The sequence below is a fragment of the Mytilus trossulus genome, unplaced genomic scaffold (assembly GCF_036588685.1).
Source record: "Mytilus trossulus isolate FHL-02 unplaced genomic scaffold, PNRI_Mtr1.1.1.hap1 h1tg000158l__unscaffolded, whole genome shotgun sequence".
NCBI classification, from domain to species: Eukaryota; Metazoa; Mollusca; class Bivalvia; order Mytilida; family Mytilidae; genus Mytilus; species Mytilus trossulus.
In genome coordinates this window covers 1322622-1346678 of record NW_026963304.1, presented here as the reverse complement: position 1 = coordinate 1346678, position 24057 = coordinate 1322622, and the positions used below count along the sequence as shown (strand labels likewise).

The following is a 24057-nucleotide window of genomic DNA, read 5'->3' as shown; positions in this document are numbered from 1 at the left end:
TCCCGCATATTTAGCAGTTGTTTGCTGCTATTTTGAAAATAAAGGGAAATAGATATTTCAATTTTCGGCTCTCCCTTGACACCATTTGCGAGTATGGTCTTGAGGAAACGATGATAGTCCGTCGGACGGGGACGATAAATGGCTGGCCAGTGTTAAGAGAGAGCCATATCTCTTGCACTTTAAAGACACCCTTGTAGATTTCGAAAAAGAGTAGGCTAATGCCGCTACAAGGCAGCACTCGCACCCGCAAAGTGGAAAGGGATTAATATAAGTTGTAAAACTTGTTTACCAATCCACTATAAATAAATATGTTTAAACTAAACTAAGAGCTTTCACAATTTTTGCTAGATTTTTATTAACATTGTAACAAAGAATTATGTCATTGATGTCTCACGTGAATTTGAAAATCAGGGCAGATCAGCTATTTTTTGAAAAAAAATATGTCCCTTAAGCTTGGACATTATGATTATATAGAAAAATGCATGGTAACCACTCTCATGTGTTCAATTCTTGCCATTTTTTTTTATCCAACTTATATCTTAGGTGTTTTTCTGCAATGTCTAAAAACTGTTTGAAAATGAGTGATAATAATGGTATGGAAAAAAATAATTGTCGAAGTTTCCATGAGTACAATTCTTTATCGAACTGATTACAAAGATTTATATCAGCAGGGCTTCTTACAAATTTGAAAATAAGTGTTGATCAACTACTTTAAAAGAGTTATTCTTGTTGATTTAATTATATGGAAAATTACTTTGTAATTTCTTTTAAGATAACATTTCTTTTTAGATTTAGCTGCAGCCGCCTCTGGGTTTTGGATTTTCTCACAATGTTGAAGACCCCTTGGTGGCCTCGATCAGGCTATGTTTTCTGTTATTTTGTCAGATTTTTGTCTCTATTTTCGGGGTCAATTCTCTGTTTTCTCTTAATTTTACTTATCACAATCTCATGTAAAATAAGCAATACTCTTAAAGTCAATTGGTCCAAGTTATAACACAGTTATTTGGTAGTGCATTTCTTTTAGACAATACATGGACATAAAAAAAATCCCACCTGCACTTTCTCAATAATATTTTTACAGTGTGTTGTACTACTTTTGGCACAAATTAAATCAAAATTATAGAAAATTCATCGGCTCTAACTCGGAATAAGGACAATTTTATGTTCAGGGGGTCTTGAAATCTTTTGACAATTTCCGAAATGCTTATTTTTAACCTTTTTCAGCTGGACCAAATCACTACTTTACTTTAAAATTCATGAATTAAGATTGTTCACAGTGTAATTTTATCCCACCTCTTGCTTAGTTTTGAGGCATAAAACATTAATAAATTAAAAACCAATTGTTCAGAGAACAATTGAAGGTCTTTCCATCAAAACATAGTATTTTGATATGAAAGTTGTGAAACTAAGTTTAAAATGTCATTTCAATCGTCAAATGATAGCCTCTAGTACGCTGATTCAAAAAATATATTGTTTCCCTACATTTTTTTTTAAATAAGTGAGATAATTTGTTACTTCCGGTTTGAAAAATGTTACTTGCGATTATATTTGAATATTTACTTGACACTGATTCCAAAAATATCTGGTTCTATATACTTTTATATTAATAAAATACAAAAAATAGCTACTTCCGGTTTACAAAAGGTCATTTCCGGTTGTTTTTTTCAAGGTTAAATGGTTTGATACATTTTTTCAAAAGTTTCATAGCTTTATCATGTATACATATAGAATAAAAACAAAGGTCAAAATCTAGAACGTCAAATTAAACTATGACCTTGAGATCAATTTCAAGGTCATGAACTAAGGACATCAAATCAAAAGACCATAGGTCTTAATTATATTTGGTTAATGAGTTATATCACCAAACGCGTATTTTCAAAAACAAGAGGGGAGTAAACTCCTTTTTATGTTCAACGTGACCTTGCAATAAAAATGTATGTGTTACGACATGTCGCAACATACAATTAAGTAAAAATAATTTGTTGATATCTTATACGGTCTTTGGATATAAATGAAAATAAGCCAAATTCAAATATTAGAATGTGACCTTGACCTTTGACCTTGACCAATTTACATTTGTTTGGACCAAGGACCTCAAATCAAAAGATCCTTGGTCTCTAGCACTTATGGTTTACAAGATAGAAATGCATATCACTTATATCAAATGCATAAGGGGAAATAACTCTCATATGGAGCGTTCATATCACTTCGGTCAAAATAGGACAAATCAAGCGAAGGATATAACGAGCAATTTTGTAAAATAAATTTGTCATAATATTTTACGGTTGCGAAGGAGTTACGCTAACAAGGAAAACAGTGTTTGGGGAGATAACTCCTACAAAGAAAAGTATTCGTTTACGCAGGGTAAATTTCAAAAGCGCATAAACTGTTCGATATCATATACCAAATATCTAAGCAACATATTGTGAAACAAATGTTTATCGCAAGAACAAAATTAGGCGGAAGAAAAAAAAAAATAATCAGAAGAAAAACAATAGGTCTTTCCACAGAAAAGTGGAAAGACCTAATAAATTTGGAAGGGGTATAAAAAAGATTGGCAATTAAGTAACACACTGTCCACACTAGGGACTATATTCAGACAACGAAAATCAACAATGAAAATCAAGGGACGATAACTGTGTACTCGGACCAATTGACCACATTTGAAAGTGGCGGGACAAACTAATCTCCATTGAAATGAGATGTGCTAATGCTTATTTATTCCACAGTATATGGAACAAAAATTCAGATCATATGGAATATAAGTTATTTGGTATTAATATAAGTGCTTTTGATTTTACTGAGTCAATTTTGGGCCGATTTGCCAAAAAATTGTTGTGTGGGAATCTCTATGTAGTGATATTGGACATATGTTTCTTTTTTCAACAAGTGACTGAGCTTAATCATTTGTGTGGATTTAAAAAGTAGATGACCATATAATGAATGTGTAAAAACTTAAGTAATATTATATGTATACAAAGTATTAAATTATCAAAGAATTTATTGTGTGAAAAAAATATTTTTTTATAACAAGGAGACAAATCACAAAAACATTTTTAGGGTATGCTACTTTAATTTTCTGTTTGATTTTTTCACCAATTTTGATATGAATAAAAAGGACAAATCTTGCTGTATAGCTGTTTACTTTTTTATGATTTGTGAGCCCAAAATAGAAGAGAAGGGGGCATAATGAGTTACTCATGTCCATCTGTATGTCCGAGCTTAGGTCTTAAGTTAAATATTAAATTTTTGAACGAATCATGACAATTCAACTCACTAAGACTTCCAATTAAAACTATAAAAAAACTTCTAAAACTAACATTCAATGAAAACAGGCACTCAAAAGAAAAGGTATATGTGTATAGATGAGTGAAGTTATGCTTTGCTTTAATAAAACGTTTATGAAAAATATCGTTTTAGGTGATATGGTTCCAACTGAAATAAAAGTAATGGCTGACAAAAGATCTATTGATTTGTACCTCAAATTACTTGAGTCAGGATCTGAGAAAAAGAGAGACATACGTTTAGTAGTTGTTGGAAAACAAGGTGCAGGAAAAACATCATTGATTAGAAGACTGTTTGGTGAAGACATAACAGATGTAACCGAAACAAATGGAATCAAAATTCATAAAATAAAATGCAAAGCAATGTCGGATGATGGTATATGGAATAAGTTAGATGGTATGATGTTGATAATTAAACAAAATGGTTTGTCCTTATCAGGTATACTGATCATAATGGTCTGATGGTATAGTCTTGCATATATCTATTGTTTTTTTTTATTTCTGTCAAGTTTTGTTTTAAGACATTCCTGGCAGTCCGACAACGATTCATGTGACCTAAACCTCAACAAACCAAAGTACTGTGATCAACTTTAATTATTCCTGATAATATCTCTATTTCAGATGGGTCAAGATGTGCAATTCCTTTCAGGAATTTGATAGCCTTTTCTTGCATTTTAGTCAGACTAGACATTTAAGTGTTTGCACTCTTGTTAAAAGTTCATTTTACCCCTTAGCAAATTCCTTTGGATGTCAAAATTTACACCCTTTTCATTTCTAACAACATTATTAAAGGACCCAATAAAGGAAGGATTTCTCTTAAATGGCCATTTTGTGCAAATTTAGTGTTTTAACCTAGACCACCTATTTATTTTCACCTCACCTGACCCATAGAACCATGTGCATATATCATTTACAAGAATCTTCTTCACTGAAACTACTAGGTCAATCTGAATCAAACTTTACATCAACAATTTTTGTCTCGCCTGCAACTTATGGGTTGCCTTTCGGGTAATGTCTGGGGTGGAGGCATCAACAATTATTAAAATTTCTGCTTAAGTTAGTTTCATTGCAACTACTAATTAAGAAAGATCATTGATATTTAATATTTTTTTTTTTTTTTTTTTAAATTGATACTTGTTTATTCCAAATATTTCCTGTTTACAATTTCCTCAGTTGCCCAGGATGCAAACTGTGGATTCCTGTTTACATTTAAACCAACTGTCCGGGAAGCAGGAGGCTGATATTTAATATTAAGTTGCATAATTATCAGTATATATCAGTTTGACAACTATCATGAGTGACAACATTTTCTGCTAAGTAAGTTTGATATGATCTACTTGTGATTGATCAATGTTAGTTTGTATGAAGTTGTATTACTATCAGTACATATCAGTTTGAAGACTTTTTTGAAGCTCTGTCGTCCAGTCACTTTGAATAAATTAGCAGTTCTCAATGTTAAGTTAGTTTGGAATAAATGTTTGATATGAACTTGTAATGTTAGACAATGACATTTTCTATAAAGTTGCATTACTATATCAGTACATCACAGTTTGAAGATCATGTTGATGCGCTATCCTTTACCTTATGGTCCAGTAACTTTGAATTAATTAAAAATGTTGCTAAAGTGCAGGTGTCTTTTTCTAGGCGAGACATATCTCTCAGTTTAGTTTAGGTATTTACCGAAGCAAAGATAGATAGACAGATACTTTAAACAGAAATGATTTCTACAAATTATTTTTCATTGATATAGGAGTTATTGGCCTGGAAAGACAATTTTTACCTTTATTTTTTAGTATTTTGCAGAAAATGTGATAGTTATAGAGAGAAAATGTTCAAGGCATGTTGTAACACGCATTGATATACATAAAAAACAAAATTTTCAATTGATGACTGAAAGCTGATGATAAATGCTTAAATAGATAATCCAAGAAAGATCAAAACGTTGCAAAATTGGAATATTTGTGAAACTGTTAAACTTTTAATACTGATAGTACATTTTTATAAATATATAATATTTTTCAAAGAAAATTTAAAAGGTGCCAAGTTTAATGCATTTTTTATTTTCTCTTAAACCATTTAGTTTTCTATGTTGTGTTTTCTTTCTTGTTGTTAGCCTTCCATTGTTTTTTATTTTATTTTTGCACATTGTCATTTTGTTTTTTAATTTAGAAATTGCATATATTTTTGGTATCTTACGCCGTGTATAATGCTTATTTTATACCTTTATCTTAAGCTTTTTTCTCATTTCTTTTAACACAGTATATAAGACAAAAACTAATATTGTTATTTTCTAATCATAGAAAACTATGAAGAAACTGAAGCAAGACTTTTTAAAGGATATATGGGAAAACTTCAGGACAAAAAAACAATTCAAGAACAAGTAGAATCCCACATAGCCAATAAGGACAACACACCAGTAACATCTGTTGATGAATCAAAGAAATCAGAGACTGCATCCAAGCTGATAATAAAACCTCCAGAAGCAGCTGAACCTCAATCAGAACCTCAAGTAACTCCCCAGCAGCCCTCTGAACAAGCGGCAAGGGATTTCGAAACTATGCTAACTGCTAAATCTAAAGTTGATGTAAATGACAAAGAGGAATATGCCACATTTATGCTATGGGATTTTGCAGGAGATGAAGAATTTTACCACACTCATCAAACCTTTCTGTCCCAAGATGCAATGTATCTTGTTGTAACAAAACTTAATGAAGCTGATGATCCTAAGGCACAAGGTAATATTTTATATTTATAAACGAGTATGTTAAACAGTTATACTTTTTTTATTGATTTTAAAGTTTTTCCTCAAACAGACTGAATAAATATTCCTTTCACTTGTAATTTTAGATTTTGTTGATTGTAATCTAACATCTGCAAAATTTATTTTATGTATTTAAAGCTTATATAATGTTTCAAATTGATTGATCGTAGTACATATATACAATCCGCCAAAAGTTAAGCACCACCTAAATATAAATTGTTAACTATTGCAAAAAAATATTTATATTTGGTGTTGCCTATAACATACACTAAGAAAATTCATTACAACCAAGAACATTAAACTCAGCAACTTTTTATTAAAGGTCATCTGCATGTTTTCGAATACACTGTTTTAAAATCATCTTCTTACAGTCTCGTGTAAAGTTGAAATTTGACCTTCACCAAGTCACTGTGACTTATGGCAATACGTACATTATCTGTGGTTGAACATTGACAAACAAATGACCTGTCAAATGCCGGTAGGAGCACTAGAAGCATAGGTAACCATTACGATGTTAATCAAACCGTCATTGTCAGATTTTTACAACGTCATTTTGACACAAGAACTGTAAATTATAAACCAAGGTCCGGAAGACTCCGGCTAGCTACCGATCGTGATGTCAGACTGCTTATTGGACGTGCTTAAGCCAACCCATTTACTCCTGCCCCAAAGCTAAGTTACCACTGGACTCAAGTTGGTTGTGTTGGAATATAGGTTTGTCGACTTCATAAAAGCTACATACATCATTTGTACATGTAAGAGTACGTTGTGTTGTCGAGAGACCTGCACTAATAGCCAGGCACAGTATACTCGGGTTTCAAAGGGCTTATGACCATAAACGCTGGAACATGAGAAGCTAACAAAATATTCATTGGTCATATGAGAGTTGGTTTCTGAAATTCAAAAGACGGCAGAATACGAGTTTGGCTGGGGAAAAAAACTGTGTAGGACCAAAACATCATTTTCCTAACAACTGCATGTGCATACGTTGCCAGTGATGTTACAGTATCGGGTTTCTTCTCATACTATTGTAATGTGGGTATGCATATTCTGAAGAGTAGCATGAACAGACAGACATTCAGGGATTTTGGTGCTTAGAAACATTGCAGTCTCTCATTTTAATAGTCATCCACTTGCGTCAAGACCTTGTACATATACAATTGGACAATACTAGACCACACAGGGCAAGGATTGTAACCGAGTACACAGAGCCAGAACCTGTTGACACTACTAAAAAGGTTCTTTTGACCTTCCATGTCTCCAGGTTTAAACCCTTTTAAACATGTCTGGGAAGCTATTGGCAGAAATCTCAATTGCAGAGATTCACCTTTGCAAAATCTTAGCCATTTAAGAGGACGATTGTTGCTGAATTTATTTAATTTGCTCAACTAAAGTCCAGAAGGCTTGTACAGAGTGTGAGACGCCGAGTTATGGTTCTATACCGGAAGAGAGATGATTACTCATCATATGGACGCAAATGTTGACATTAGATTTCCCGAATATACCAAAGATTATTTGTAGAGACTTTTATTGATATTGGGTGATAAATTATTGCAAAAAAAATAAATCGTAGTGAAACTTAAATTACATTTCTGATTTGTGTAATTTTCAATATTTCTATGAACGCAAAAATCAATGCACAGAATCTGCATTAGTGACCAAACTTAAGTTTATGGATTGTTTATGATATATGTTACATGAAATATTACATAATCTTTGTTACAAGATGATATTTACTATTTTAAAATGAAGGTGACGTGAGAAAATAATGCATACATTGAACTGTGCAAGTTTATATGAAACAATATCTTGCCAAAAGGATGTCATATAAAAAATTGGACCCTAGGAAAGTTGAACCCGGTGAAATGTTCATCATTGAAAATTTAACCCTGGGTCAAAATCCAAAATTAAAAATTAAAAAGGATTAATTTTCCACAGCAGGACATTGGCATCCTTCCTGAAATATTGAAACCCTGTATTATTTCCCCTGTATAATTAAAATGATGGCAAATGTACGTTCGCTTTTATACAATAGTTTTTATAGCTCTGGAAAATCTATGATGGGGTTCAATTTTCCATCATAATATGGAAAGTGGGATAAAATTGACAGCTTGAATGAAAAAATGAAATAGGTGATACAGCAGAGTTTTTGACTGAAAACCCCAAAACAATCGTAGAGTTTCAATTAATAACTTAGCATGAAATAAAATCAACAGCAATTCAAAATAAGAGTACAGAAACGATCAATCAAATTGAGAATGGAAATGGGGAATGTGTCAAAATGACAACAAACCGACCTTAGAATAGACAACAGCAGACGTTCAACAATAAGTCTTCAATGCAGCAAGCAATTCCCGCACCCCGAGGCGTCCTTAAGCTGGCCCTTGAATAAATACATATTGTACGTTTTTCTGTTTTTCAAATATATATTGATTACATTCAAACAAATGTGATAATATCATATAGTATTATTATTTATCATATGAATATGTTTGTTTGTCTTAACCGTGGTTAACAACTTTTATCATAACCAAAATGTTGTATGCATGTTCAATTGAACATTACATATCTGAAAGAGGGAATGAACAGTTGGATTTCCATATTATTTATTGGAGGTTGAATTTCTATAAATATTAACAATGCAATTTCCCATAGGAACTTCTTCTTCGACAAAAACCACCACTTTTACTATGAAGTTTTGAAAACAATCATCCTTGAATTGAAAATTTATATGCACCACATTGTTTTCAAAGGTCAAAATATAGGGCTGTGTGTCATATTTTCAACGTGTTTATGCCCTGAACTTCTCAAAGATTAAACTAACACTAATTGTCTCAACTACCCCTACCGCGACTGTAAGGTTATCACAGATTTCAATATTAACAATATACAAATGTATACATATGTGTATTCACGGATAACAGTCCAAAGTTATGTCTCTGTGAGATACAACACAGAGAGCATAACTGGGAACCAATATGTAAATAAATTAATTTTCTAAGAATATTCCAAAACAGGCATGTTTTGAAAAACAGCTGTATTTACAAAGTGCAACATACTTGTAACAATCTATTTAAATATCACATGCATTCTAAATTTTAAATCTAATTTTAATAATAAATGGTGATCATTTTAAATTAGTGAATAATGCATGTCTAACAGGGTTCATATTATTGATTTCAAGATTTTCACTATCAGATAATGTCTAAACTTACTTAGAGTTTTGGTTACGTTGGATAATGGAATTATTGGAATTTCTTAATGTCAGGGACTATATGTAAATTGTTTAACGTGTTGAAATCCCAAATAAACATGCAAGAGTGTCGTTAATATATAAAACTGTATTTCACTACATCAACAAAGTAAATTAATCTACAGCATTTAGAAATAGGCCCCTCCCCCCCTTAACCCTTAAACTGACAGTATGATGTGTTGGAATCTAGACCGGATCAGAACAGATGCAGAATAGCACCTGACCTACTCTGCTCGGAATGCAGTCTAGAAACCAGTGAATCCAGTTGGGTACTAGTAAAACAAACACATGTTTGGGAAAAGAACCACAGTTTAATGCTTAGTTTTTCATATTAATAAAACCACAAACAACAGTACAGTTTTCAAACAATACACAAATTAATTAATGAACAATCTGTGGTATTCCATATAAAAGCTTACATATTATACAAAACTGTGTGTTCTTGTAAGTCAAACTACTCTAAACATATTTATATACACAAAATAAATTGACAAAATGATAATAAACCAATATTATTCCTTTTAAAGGGTGGGTGAGGATGGGATTTAAAATTTTCTAACTGCAAAAATATAATGCTTCTGCTTCATGCAACTGAATTAGCTTGAATGCCTATAAAGACACGCAACTGTTAGAACAAAGACCCAACATTAATTAATGAACTTTCTGATTGGACATTTTTGAAATGAGCGCTCTATTTTGATTGGTTCTCTTACTAAATCTCACTAAACAATTAGGGAACGAGATTTCCACTGCAGCAACTAAGAAACCCCATCTTCTCATTGGTCTAAAAGTTTGCATTAACATACAAAGCTAGGGGTACACTCATTTCCATAAATGACCGTATCCTGATATAAAGTAACTTAATATGTTGTAGATAAACGGCAATGCAATCTCAAGGATGAATTACATTTCACTATACTGTGTATTAATACTCAATTTTTATTTAACAAAATACCTGACTCAGGTGTTAATATTAAGTTGAAGAAATTACCACTCTTAAAGCATGAAAGCGTTTTATAATATCTCAAGTATTCTGGTTGAAGTTTACAACGTTAACTCAATGCCTTTAAAAAGATCATGATAGCACAGCAGTATTTAAACAATACACAAATAAAGATGTTTTATCAAATACTGATATACTTAAGTAACGGCTGTTAACATCCTTGTATTGTTGTCTCATTTCCATTCCTATCATATCTTGTTATGTGAGCAAGACACAGTGTATAAACTGTTTTTCAAGAGAGTCACCTATATATTCTTTTTACACAAATATTTTTTTTAAATTGTTTAGAGCAACACCGAAGCTGATAATACAATACCATTATGTGTAATATTTGCGAGTGAACAGATGTATATAATGTCATGCCTTCAGTTGCTGTTACAATGATTATTTTGATTTGTGTCTTCTGAATCGATTTACTATTTGTATACAATTGATATCCTAAAACTTCTGCTGTCATACTTAGTAGGAACATTTAATAAATTATTATATATATAACAGTTGTTCTTTGACTTTGTAGCCTTATTCAGACTATGGATTGACTCAATACATTGCTACAGTAGACTGGAAGAGATAAAAAATAAATCTGACAAGAAACCGTTAAGTGATAATGATCCACCCATAGTTATTGTCGGCACATGGAAAGATGCTGTGACCTCGGAAACAGACACGGTATATCATGTTTACACATTGTAAAATATTTAGACAATGCTATTGTTTTTTTTTGTCTTTAAGGGATTACTTTATTATGTTCAAGTGGAATTACTAATACCAATATAAGTTCTTTTTGTATTTTCTTACGGGTACAATAAAACATTTTGGATTAAGTGTGGAATTAATTTGTTTAAGGATGTTTGCTTGTCATGTTTTGGAATTTTTGTCAGATTTTCGGAATCCTCTGGTTTAATCCATTTGAATGCCTTAAAAATTTTATCCATGAACCCCCATTTTTCTTTTTATTAATCTTTTACATGTATAATTATATGCAATTTGCAAAAGTTTTATAAATTTTTATTTATTTTTTGTTAGTTTTTTAGAAGTTTAACTGGTCAATGATAAATCTATGAAAAGTCAGAGAGAACATTTTCCCGCCAAAATTTCAATGGCTTATATCTCAAAAACAAGCACATTGACCCCTAATTTTTTTTTGCTTTTTTTAATCTTTAATTAATCCCCTATCAATATATACTAGTTTCATGGAAAGTTATTTATTGTGAAACTGAGCAGCAGACTTCCTTAATGATCCAGTTAGCCAACCACGATGACTTACAGGGTTGAAGGGAGAACAAAAGGGTGAAATGCAAGTTTTGCCTATAGATTTGAAACCCTATTTTAAAAAAATCTGACAGTGGTAAAATGTTCACAATGTAAAGCTCATCTGTACGATAAAACTGTTAGATGGCATATTGTAGAAACTATTGTCCTTTTATGACTTATATCTATTATTTTAATTTTCTTTAATATTATTCCCAGACTTATAACAGATAAACAGAACGTTTAAAATAGACAGCAGGGTGAGATCATGTCAACATCAGTGGTGAATCTAGAAATTTTCATAAAAGGGGGCCCACTGACTGCCGAAGGGGGGAGGAGGAAATTCCGTCACGCTTCAGTGATTCCCTATAAAACTAACCCCCTAAATTCGCCTCTGAACATGGCTGAAATTTACAGTTGACTTCTTACTTTAAAGACTACAAACCATCTCTATGTGTTTGTTAATGTTTTATTAGATTTGATTTAAACACCTAAAATATTTTAAAGAAATAGAATGTCCTTTTTTTACGTAATTAGACAAATATTCATGTTTAGTCATCAATGTTATACCATTACTGTCATTCTGTTAACCCTTGTTTATACGTGTTTTCTCAGCGTGTAGCAAATAAAGCAGATTTATAATAAAAAAAGATATAATATTAAATGGACACTTGTATTCTTTTTATAACATACAGATGAAGCAACTGTTTTTCAATATTTGAAAAAAAGATTATTTAATGTTATATGTTTTGTTTTAAATTAGAATAAGATTGAGAAAGCATGCAGAGAAAACCTGTTAAAGTACACTAATGAACTGGCTGATGATGAACGTGGTCATGTGAGGTGTGCATACTTCATTTCCAATACGGACAATGATCGCAGTGCATTCCAGCAGATACGACAAAACATTCTAAATTTAGCCAAAGAAATGAGAACCTGGAACATAGATTATCCGTTAAAATTTATTCAACTGGAACAACTACTTCAAGAAAAGAAAAAAAAAATCCCAATCATTTCCTATCGTGAAATTGAGGCCATTTCAACTGATACACCAATGCCTTTAAGTAAGAAAGAACTCGTATTTTTTCTGGAATTGCACCATGAACTCCGATCTTTAGTTTATTTTAAGGATCTCCCAGAGAATATTATTTTAGATACACAATGGCTGTCTGATGCTTTTAAATGTATTGTTACAGCAGAGAAATTCCAAGCTAGTACAAAGAACCAAAGAAAGTGGAATGAATTTTACAAAACAGGCAAATTGAATAATGAGGTGTTAGAAGATATATTTAAAAAAGAGACAACCATTTTGTACAATCACAAAGAATATATTCTGAAAGTAATGGAAAATTTTGATATAATTATACGTTCAAACAAATCAGAGATAGCCAATGAAATTCCTTACTACTATGTACCTTGTATGATTAAAGCAGAACCTAAGATTGATATTCATGAAATGTTTAATGTGACAAAAGATATTGGTAAAAGATCAACTTGGATGTGTTTCAGATTTATATTTCTACCTCCACATCTTCATAATCATTTGATTGCTTCACTTAGCAGGAAATATAACATTGCAGAGAGGGTTGTCACTGGACAGAAGGAAAGACAAATTGCTCTTTTTAAAAGCACTGCTGTCTTTGAATTACAAGATGCAACAAAATATAGAAAATTACTTGTAATGACATATCCAAATATTATTCAGATTCAGGTTTGGGAATTTGGAGTAGACATTATAAAAGGCTTGTACAAATACATTGCCGACTTTGTGACAGAGGAATTAAACACCATTATGCATACAAGATTCAAAATGTCAAATGTAAAATTTGAGAAAACCTGGGAATGTGGACTTACTGAGCCAAAGAATGTGACAGGACCAAACAAATTCATTAAAGAGCCTATAACAGCATATCAATGTGATAAATGTCAAATTAAACACTTGTTCCTTGATGAATGGTCAAATCAACACAAACAGGCATCAACGGTAAGTGATTTTAAACACCTAATAGACACATTTGATTGCAAGTTTCTACATAGGAAATAACATTATATTATCAACATTCTACAAATGTATATCGAAAAGGCAATATTTTGATTTAACTATTGCTATTGTAAGATTCGATAAAAAACCTTGAAATATTCAATTATAATGCAGATGTCTTAAAACGTTTAACTATCATCAATGACATTGATGGAAAAAAAAGTCATTGGAGATCCATCAGCAATGGAAAATATAAATTCTTTCTCAAAATTGACACATACTCTTTTTTTGTTTGCTACCTGGTAAATAGGGTTATACAGTGTATTGTTACCAATTAGCATAGGTCGCTATTATAAATCTTTTCTATGATCCTCTACTTTATATCAAGATCTGACACCTTCTCTGCATGACAATTACTATATGACTCATGCAAGAGCAATTGTCCTTAGTTGATTATTTTCTTTTTTTTCTCTACTTTATGTGTTTTAATCTGAAATCTTAAGCTGACAATTTTTGAATTATTTCAGTATTTAGAATTATTATCAAATACTATTACATGTATAATATGTAATATATTAGCATATCGTATACATTAAAGGAGTTATAGCATTACACGAAAGAGTTTTAATTATGTTCAAAAGACCTTCTCTTGTTAGCAATACAACATCTTAAAGTTAATTCTATCGAAATCGAAATCTAGTTCAATGTTCCTGATGTCACTGTGCATCTTATATCTTCATTTCTTAGTTTGAAAATATTTATTTTTAGTTGAATGGGAAACAAGTTTTGCAACTTATATTAAACCCTTTCCACTCGCATATCTTCCTTTCTTAGGATCTTTGAAAGTTCAAACAATTCTCTGCAGTGTGGAATTTCTTCATATTTTACCCATCCCTTCTCATGCACTTTTAATTTAAATTTACTCTTATTTTTGTCGAGCCTTTGACATTTGTCGCAAAAAGGAGCCATAGTGATCCAAGCATTATGCTGTCCTGATCTGCCGCGTGCACAAATAGTCACTCTGTGGTTATTTTTTAATCACTATCTTGAACCATGTCAGATTTCTATGAAATTGTGACTAAATCTTGATTATGATCAAAAGATAGTATCTAGAAGTAAATTTTGTAAAACTAAATTCCTATGTATACGTATTTTACTAATGGATTGACTTCTCTGCTAGCTAAAACTGTATTCACTCTATGGTTGAAGTTTTAAACAAATTATCCTTGATTTGTCATGTTTGTACCAAACGTGGACAGAGGCTTGTGTATGATCAAAACTAGTATCTAGAAGGAATCGTTTTACAAATTAATTTCCTGGTTTTCCGTTTATAACTTATAACTGAATTTAGTTTTTCTTTTCATTGATAACGGAATTTCTTTTTGAGTTTTCCTTTTCTGTGTCCATTTGAGGACTAACAATTCGATTCATTTGTGTATATAATCTTGAAATACAATGTGCAGCAAATTAATAAGCAACCTAATTTTGACCTGAAATCGTCAATTTAACACTTCCCGTACGAAATTATAAGGTGTATTATGCCTGGAAATAAGGCGTAAACCAGGCGTAAGTGGTAGTTAAGTGTCTAGATCCAAGCGTAAGGGAGCATGAAACATACATTTGTAGTCCTTACGGGCGTATAAAAAAGCAGTAAACCTGGCGTAAATTGAAATAAGCCAGGTGTAAGTTTTCTTACGGGCGTTAAACTGTTGGTATGGCGTAAATAGAAATACCCATAATGCTTTGTTTAAAGGATCATGGGACATTTCTCAAAATTTGGCTCTTTGGTTCACGCCTGGTTGACGCCTGGACATGCATTTTGTAAACATTGCAATGCCGCCCGGATAAAGTATGATTTTTTACGCCTGGTTTCCGTGTCATATACGGGCTTCAAAGTTCGTATAGGTTAGGTTATTGGTGGTCTCTATCAATTTTGTAAAAAATGTCTAGATGAATGGTTAGTGCTTCTAGTAAATTACAAGGCCCTGTCATGCCTATCATTTATGTTTACATAATATATAGGGATTAATTTACAAAGTACTTTTAGTATTGTTTCAATGCCTGGAGTGTCAATGATAGTGATTGAAAATTTAAACAGTGGACATTTTACATAATAGTGACATCTATTTGTATGCCATACCTAGGGGTATACTGGCATGTGTATGTGCGTCCGTTCGTTTGTTTGTGCATAGCTTGTTAGGTTCTAATGGCTGTCATACAGTTTTCACTTGACCTCAACATCATGTCATGAATCAGGTAACAAGATTAGGTTTTTGTGGTAGAGTACATATCTAAGATACTATGAGTAATAGTTCTACTATGTGGTGTATATAAGGAGTTGTATATGTTCAAATTGATGCTGTCATCTTACCCTTCTTCGTTTTGTGCAGTGGATTAAGTTCAGTTTTTGTATTTAAGATTTTTTTACAATTCTGTATGCAATAGGTTACTTATATTTGGTGTATAGAAATATTTTACAATGAGTTTGGCAGCCTGACATTAAGCATTTTACCTTGACCTCATTTACTAATCAAGGTTTTGTGTTTTGGTCTATTTGTCTTAAATTACAAGCAAGTTGTCATCTATATTTGGTGTATGGAAGTGTCGTATAATGTTAGTCTGCATGTTTTATTTTACTTTGACCTCATTTTCAAGGTTCATTACTCAGTGTTAAGTTTTGTGTTTTGGTCTGTTTTTCTTGCATTACAAAAAATAGGTCAACTACATCTGGCGTATGTAATTATTGTAATGTGTATATATCTGTCTGGCAGGTATCATCTGACCGGCACTGCATTTGTATGGTCTAATGAGCAATGTCAAGTTTCATTTGTAAGCTTGTTTATTAGATATTATAAGCAATATGTCAATGTAATGATTTCAAGGTGAACATATCTTTCTGACAGGGTTTATTTGACCTTGACCTCATTTTCATAGTTTATTGGTCAATAAAAAGTTTGCATTGTTTGATATGTTTTTTTATACTATAAGCAATAGGTCAACTATATTTAGTGTATGGAAGATAACATTTGGTGTATATGTATTTAAGGGTTAATTTATACGACCTTCACTTTATATTCCTGAATCATGTAAAGTTAATGTGGTGCTTGTAGGACTATCAACAAAAAATCAATAGTCAGTAAAGGAGGCAATACATTTCGCATGTGCACTCCTGTTTCAAACTCTATAACGTATCCTTCATTTATTCCACAGGAACAAATACAGTTTGACCCTAGTGCAGCAGGTAAGGTTACATTTAACCTGGTATGCATTTGTGTTCCCTTTTGTGTCACCGAGGCAAAAACTACCTAATAGATTAAATACTCAAATTAGTTTCAATCACATTCAAAAAATAACAAGAAGCTATGAAATATATATTATACATTTAGATCTAAAGTTAAAATTATTAGTACAGGTCTCTATTCCAAAAAAAATAAGAACCTATCGAATACTGTAGAACCATAAATATCAAAGAAAAACATAATATAACATTACAAAATAACTAATGTTCTTGTAATATAGTTTTTCGTTTCTATTAAATCTACTAAATAGTTCCTACAAACTGCTGTATCTTTGTCATTTTCATTCCTGTTTATTTTGATGTTATTTATCTAAAAAATATGTTTCCATATATTTGAAAAAAAAATAATGAAAGTTTAGCACTTGCCAAAGCAATATTATTTAGTACAAAAGAAGGAGCAACTTATAGAAAATGCTAGAAATTAGAGATGGGTAAACAAGTTATATATTAAAAGAAGTTTTAACTATTGATTACAGTTTTATAATGTGTCATCACCAGTGTCATTCATTTTTAGCTCACCTGACCCAAAAGGTCAAGTGAGCTTTTCTCATCACTTTGGCGTACGTCGTCCTGCGTCCGTCGTCCGTAAACTTACAAAAATCTGAAACTACTGGGTCAACTTTAACCAAACTTAGCCACAATTATCCTTGGAGTATCTAGTTTAAAAAATGTGTCCGATGACCTGGCCATCAAACCAAGATGGCCGCCATGGCTAAAAAAAACCACAGGGGTAAATTGTATATTTTGGCTTATATCTTTAAAACCAAAGCATTTAAAGCAAATCTGACGGGAAGTAAAATTGTTGATCAGGTCAAGAAACTGCCCTGAAATTTTCAGACGAATCATACAATCTGTTGTTGGGTTGCTGCACCTGAATTGGTCATTTTAAGAAAATTTTGCAGTTTTTGGTTATTATCTTGAATACTATTATAGATAGAGATAAACTGTATACAGCAATAATGTTCAGCAAAATAAGACCTACAATTAAGTCAACATGACAAAAATTGTCAGAAATTGTAACAAAAATCTTCTTCTCTGAAACTACTGGGCCAAATGTAAACTAACTTGGCCACAATCATATTTGTGGTTTAAAGTTTTAAAAAAATGTGTCCGATGACCCTACCTATCAAATAAAATGGCTGACATGGCTAAAATTAGAACATAGTGGTAAAATGCAGTCTTTGAAACTAAGACATTTAGGGCAAATCTTTCAAGATTTAAATGTCCATCAGAATAAGATCTATAACCTCACAAATGTTCAGATGAATCCTACAACCTGTTGTTGGGTTGCTGCCCTAAAATTGGTAATTTTAAGGAAATTTTGCAGTTTTTGGTTATTATCTTGAATACTATTATAGATAGAGATAAACTGTAAACAGCAATAATGTTAAGTATATAATCAGGCTTTTCCTAGCCAGCTCATTAGCTCTGCATATCATAAATGCACATACAGGGTCAACAAAACAAAATCTAGTCAACTTACTAAACCCGAAATTACATCATAGCGGAAGAAGGCCAATATCATTACCAATACATGCAAGGCAGAATTTAACAACAGCACTGCTCATCATACTTCTATCAGGTGACATTGAAACAAATCCCGGTCCAAAAACAGCAAATGTCTTCCCATGTGGTGTATGTAAAAGACCCGTTACATGGTCAACAGAGGGAGTATGTTGCGATTGTTGCAGCATATGGCACCACCGCAAGAGTGCAGAGTAGAAGAACTAGAAAAATCCCTGGAAAAAATCACAGAGGAGAACAAAAGTAGTAACATCATACTTGCAGGCGATTTCAACTGCCCAGACAACCTCACCATTAGGAAAGATGCTCAAGATCCAGAAGTTCAAAAACAGCTCGTAAACATCACAACTCAATTTGGCCTTACACAATTCCACGAAGAAACAACAAGGGAAAACAACCTACTGGACCTTGTATTCACAACAAACCCGTCACTTATGAAAACATCAACAAACATACCAGGTATTTCTAACCCTGCAATCATCATCACTGATACAGACATCAAACCTTTCTACTACAAATCTAATTCTCGGAAAGTCTACACCTGGGCAAGAGCCAACTGGAATGAAGTGAATAAAGATCTAGATTCACTTTTATCACAGATAAGTAACAGTATCCAAAACAACCAAAATGTCAACGAAGCATGGCTGATGTTCAAGAAACACCTATTTGCCAGCCTTGATAAAAACATACCATCAAAAATAGTCAAGTCCAACAACAGACTCCCATGGATAACACAAAAGATCAAAAAGATGCTGAAATAAACCTTGTGTAACTAGGCCAAAAGAACAAAATCATGGACAAACTACCGCCATTTCCAAAAAACATGCAAAAGGGAAATAAGGAAAGCAGAAAACAATTATATTAACAACGCTATAATTGAAGGAATGAATAAGAACAACGCTATAATTGAAGGAATGAATAAGAACAACACAAAACCCTTCTGGTAGTATGTTAAGTCAAGGAAACAGGACAACATAAGTTGCACCACTAAAGAAACATGGACAGCTCATAAACGACAGTAAGGAGAAGGCGCAAATTCTACTGGAGCAATTTGCGTCCGTCTTCACAAAAGGAACAACTAAAACACTACCCAAAACAAACATCAGGGTAAAAGACTCTATACATCAAATAGCCATCTGATCAGAAGGAGTAAAAAAGCTGCTACAGAGAGTCAACCCATCCAAAACATCAGATCTTGACAACATACCAAACAGAGTAATCAAACAATGTGCCGAACATCTGGCACCAATAATAACACTCATATTCCAGCTCTAACTAGACAGTGGTACACTACCAGAGGATTGGAGAAATACAAACATCTCTAGCATATTTAAGAAGGGAGACCGACATGCGGCCGAAAACTACAGTCCAGTCTCATTGACACCAGTACCATGTAAACTACTTGAGCACATCATATGCCGTCATATACTTAAACATCTGGAAAAGCATAATGTATTAACATCACTACACCATGGCTTTAGATCTGGATATGTTTGTGAGACCCAACTTGCCATTACAATCCATGATATGCTACAATCCTACGATAAAGGAAACCAAGTAGATATTGCGATTCTGGATTTTTCAAAAGCGTTTGACACAGTACCTCATGATAGACTCTTGCACAACATAGACCAATATGGAATTAGAGGAAATATCCACAAATGGCTAACTTCATTCCTAACCGAAAGAAAAATGTGAGTCCAACTTGATGGAGAAAACTCAAGAAATGCTTCAGTTGAATCCGGAGTCCCCCAAGGAACGGTACTAGGACCCATCCTCTTCCTGTGTCACATAAATGATCTCCCAGAGGCAGTAAACTCATCAGTACGACTATTTGCAGACGACTGTTTGCTCTACCGGGAAATCAAAACCAAAATGACCATAACAAACTACAAGAGGATCTCAAATCACTAGAAAAACGGGCCGACGACTGGGGTATGTGCGTCAACGCCAAAAAATGTTTTATGCTTATCCTGAAAAGTAAAAGTCAGCGATTTTACAACCTTAACAACCACACGCTTGAACAAGTGTCATCCAACCCATACCTAGGACTCCAAATAGAAGAAGATCTTAAATGGAAAGAACAAATAACAAATACATGTAACAAAGCCAGTTCTACCCTAGGATTCCTTAGAAGGAACCGACAACACTGTCTTAATGAAAGCCGTAAAACAGCATATATAGCTCTCATACGATCGATTATGGAGTATGGATCAATTATTTGGGACCCATATACCCAAAAAGACTATGACAAACTAGAATCCATACAAAAGAGAGGTGCTAGATTCATTACCAAAGACTATAAATCAAGAGAGGAAGGATGTATGACAAAAATGCTAAAAGAACTTAAGCTCCCGTCATTACAATCAAGACGCCAACAACAACGACTGATATTCTTTTTCAAAGTGGCTGAGGGAAAGATACCAGCGCTTCCTCCTGACGATTTAATCAAATTTCACAGACCAAAGAGACAAATCAAAGCAACAACATATAATAACTTTGTAACAAAAAACATTATAGACCACCAAGTCCGTAACAACAAACGTGCGGTCATAGTTCCAACCAGTAAGACAGAACAATACAAGTTCTCTCTTTTTGTGGGCACTGCAATAAACTGGAACCATCTGGAAGACTCAGTAGTGTGCGCCACCCCGAGAAGTTTAAATCAGCAATCCTCAGCAAGCGCGACTAATTGTGCGCAGACCAACCCGTCACATAATAGCCGAAAGGAATCTGTGACATACCCATCCTAATTTCACAAGTGGGAAATACAGATACAGAATACAGACAGATATTAAGATCTACAAATAAGTTAACATGACCAAAATAGTTAGTCAACCCCTCAAGGAGTTTTTGCCTTTTATAGTCTATTTTAACAACTTTTTTCGTCATTATTTGTAACTTTTACAAAAATCTTCTTCTCTGAAACTACTGGGCCAAATTTAAACTAACTTTGCCACAATCATAATTGTGGTATATAGTTTTAAAAATGTGTCTTCAAAATGACCTACCAAACAAAATGGCCGACATGGCTAAAATTAGAACATAGTGGTTAAATGCAGTTTTTGCTTTATATCTTTGACACAAAGACATTAAGGGCAAAAATTTCAAGATTTAAATGTCCATCAGAATAAGATCTATATGTCTATAGGTTGCTGCCCTAAAATTGGTAATTTTAAGGAAATTTTGCAGTTTTTGGTTATTATCTTGAATACTATTATAGATAGAGATCTAGATAAACTGTAATAAATAATACTTTATTCCGAAAGCAATACAGCTTAAAGGATACAGCAATAATGTTCAGCAAAGTAAGATCTACAAATAAGTCAACATGACCAAAATTGTCACAGTACTCCTTAAGGAGTTATTGTCCTTTATTGTCAATATTGAATAACTTTTCGTCATTTTTGTAACTTGTACAAAAATCTTCTTTTCTAAAAACTATCATTACTAAGGGTATCTATTTTTAACAAAAAGTATCTAATGACCCGCCTACCAACCAAGATGGCTGACATCAGTAAATACAGTAACAGGTGAGCGACACAGGCTCTAGTTGAATATAAATAAGGCCATTAGTTTTTCTCGTTTGAATATTTACATTGTCATTTCAGGGCATTAACTTTTATAGCTGACCATGCGGTATGGGCTTTGCTCATTATTGCAGGATGTACGGTGACCTATATCGTTTATTTCTGTGTCATTTTGGTCTCTTGTGGAGAGTTGTCTCATTGTCAATCGTACCACATCTTCTTTTTTTATATCAACCCCATACATGTAGATTAGTTATTCATTGTTGATCGGTGGCCTCAGTAAAGATATAAATATCATGTACCAACTTCATCGATAGTTTATAATTGTATGATATGAAATTTGATTGGGGAATATTTGCCCTTTTGCTCAGATCAAATTTTTTTGTGGACTTCCAAATGTGAAATGTTTCTTTCATCAAAGTCTCTGCTGGATTGTTATCTCAATAGCAGTCTTCTTTGTTATACAAATCATGTAAGCATGCTGTTCATGTTATGTCAAAGAGAATTATATACACTTAATAAAAAAGGGAAGTTGAAACATTTATTTGAATACTCATTAATGCAAATATTATACACAACTAAACTTATACAATTACATTGAATATTCTCATTTTTTTGTCCTTAAGGACAATTGGTGTTAAGCAATTTCCGATGGATTTTACCGTTTTTACTTTTGCTTTTTGTTAATACCATGTCCCATTTCAGTGGTGAGTTGAGCTCACACAAACGTCTTTAAACATGTCACATTCTTTATTTGACTTTCATAAGTCCGAAAACATGCACAATAACTCATCAAAAATAACGAAGTCATACATTAAAATGTACGCACACAATTAATCAGGTACACTCAAATTAATGAAATTGAAATATTAAATAAGCAACGAAAGTTAAATGCCTTGAGAGCCCAAAACTTCGAAAGGATTTATCAAATACACTCAATCAATATATTCCTCCGGAAGTAAATCTCATTATGAAGTGCTCCCTCTTGCTCAAAGTCTTGTAAACAAATAATTAATGAATGTGACCAAAACAATGATAATTCTATTGATGTCATAATTCATTTGGTTTTCTATCGATTTTGTTCAATCAAGTAGGAACCAATACTTTGTATTCTTTCTTTTTTGAATTGTTTCATATCTTCTGATATAAGTGAGTTTTAAAGCATCCCATTTTGTTAATTACCGGCAAATAAGGCATTGCAATGACCTGCATTGTCATTTAGTCGATGAATATCTGTATCATTAACACCTGTGACCACATTTTCTTATTTAATTTTGTCTATTGTATATAATATTCATTTTTAAAGTGTTAATGTATACGATTGTAGATACCAAATCAGACTTCAGGGATATCTTAGATCAAATGATGACACAGTTAGTGATATCAGTGGACGACAGACGAACCATTGAACAAAATGATGATCAAGAAAACACCATGCTAGATATAGTGATCAAAAGGGGAGAACCTAATAAATCCGTGTGTATTGATGTTTTATTGCGAAATAGGGGATACACAGATCTTGCACAAAAAATGAAGTCTGATTCATCAAGCTCAGTGCCACCAACCACTAAAACAGGTAAGATATGTATGTGTCGGCATACATTAAAACATATAGATTCTTGGTGTGCATTTCACCCTTTTATCGAAATTAGAAATAGCTGTAATAAACCTAGCAACTGTACTATTATACCATACACAACAACTTGCAAATCATATGATTCGAAAGCCTATCACTCCGTTTGACAACCTGTATGTCACTCCTACTGTTAGCACTTTGCCACCAGGATATCATATTTTGTTATTTCAACTTATTCTGTTAACAAACATATCAAGCCACTCACTATGGAGAGAGTAGTTATTCCAGCTGATGGAGTCAGTATCAAAAAATAAATTGCCTATTATTATTTTAAACCACAATTTGGTTATTTTGTTTTTGTAAGAATATGCAATATTATAAAAAAAAAACATCGTAAATCTATATTTAACATTTTGACATTGTTGGGATAGTTATTTATTTGTATAAATAATGGTGCATGCTTGTATATAATTGACATTTTGACACTAATTAAAAAGAATCTCATTTTGTCCTTGATCTTAAATATATGATCCAGTCGTATCAAAAGGACATTGAACAAATTGTGAATAGAAAACTATAGCTAAGGTACCTACTAT

At 32.6% G+C, this 24057-nt stretch overlaps 1 protein-coding gene across 1 annotated transcript in view; it reads left to right on the top strand.

The window, feature by feature from the left end:
• LOC134700558 (uncharacterized) overlaps positions 1 to 17315 on the top strand; it is a 77426-nt gene extending 60111 nt beyond the window's left edge. The window contains exons 5-10 of the mRNA XM_063561937.1: positions 3421 to 3681; positions 5585 to 6019; positions 10819 to 10970; positions 12316 to 13536; positions 16744 to 16774; positions 17308 to 17315. Of these exons, the coding sequence (XP_063418007.1) occupies positions 3421 to 3681; positions 5585 to 6019; positions 10819 to 10970; positions 12316 to 13536; positions 16744 to 16774; positions 17308 to 17315 (2108 nt within the window). The remainder of the gene's footprint in view (positions 1 to 3420; positions 3682 to 5584; positions 6020 to 10818; positions 10971 to 12315; positions 13537 to 16743; positions 16775 to 17307) is intronic.
• The last annotated feature ends 6742 nt before the right edge of the window (positions 17316 to 24057 follow it).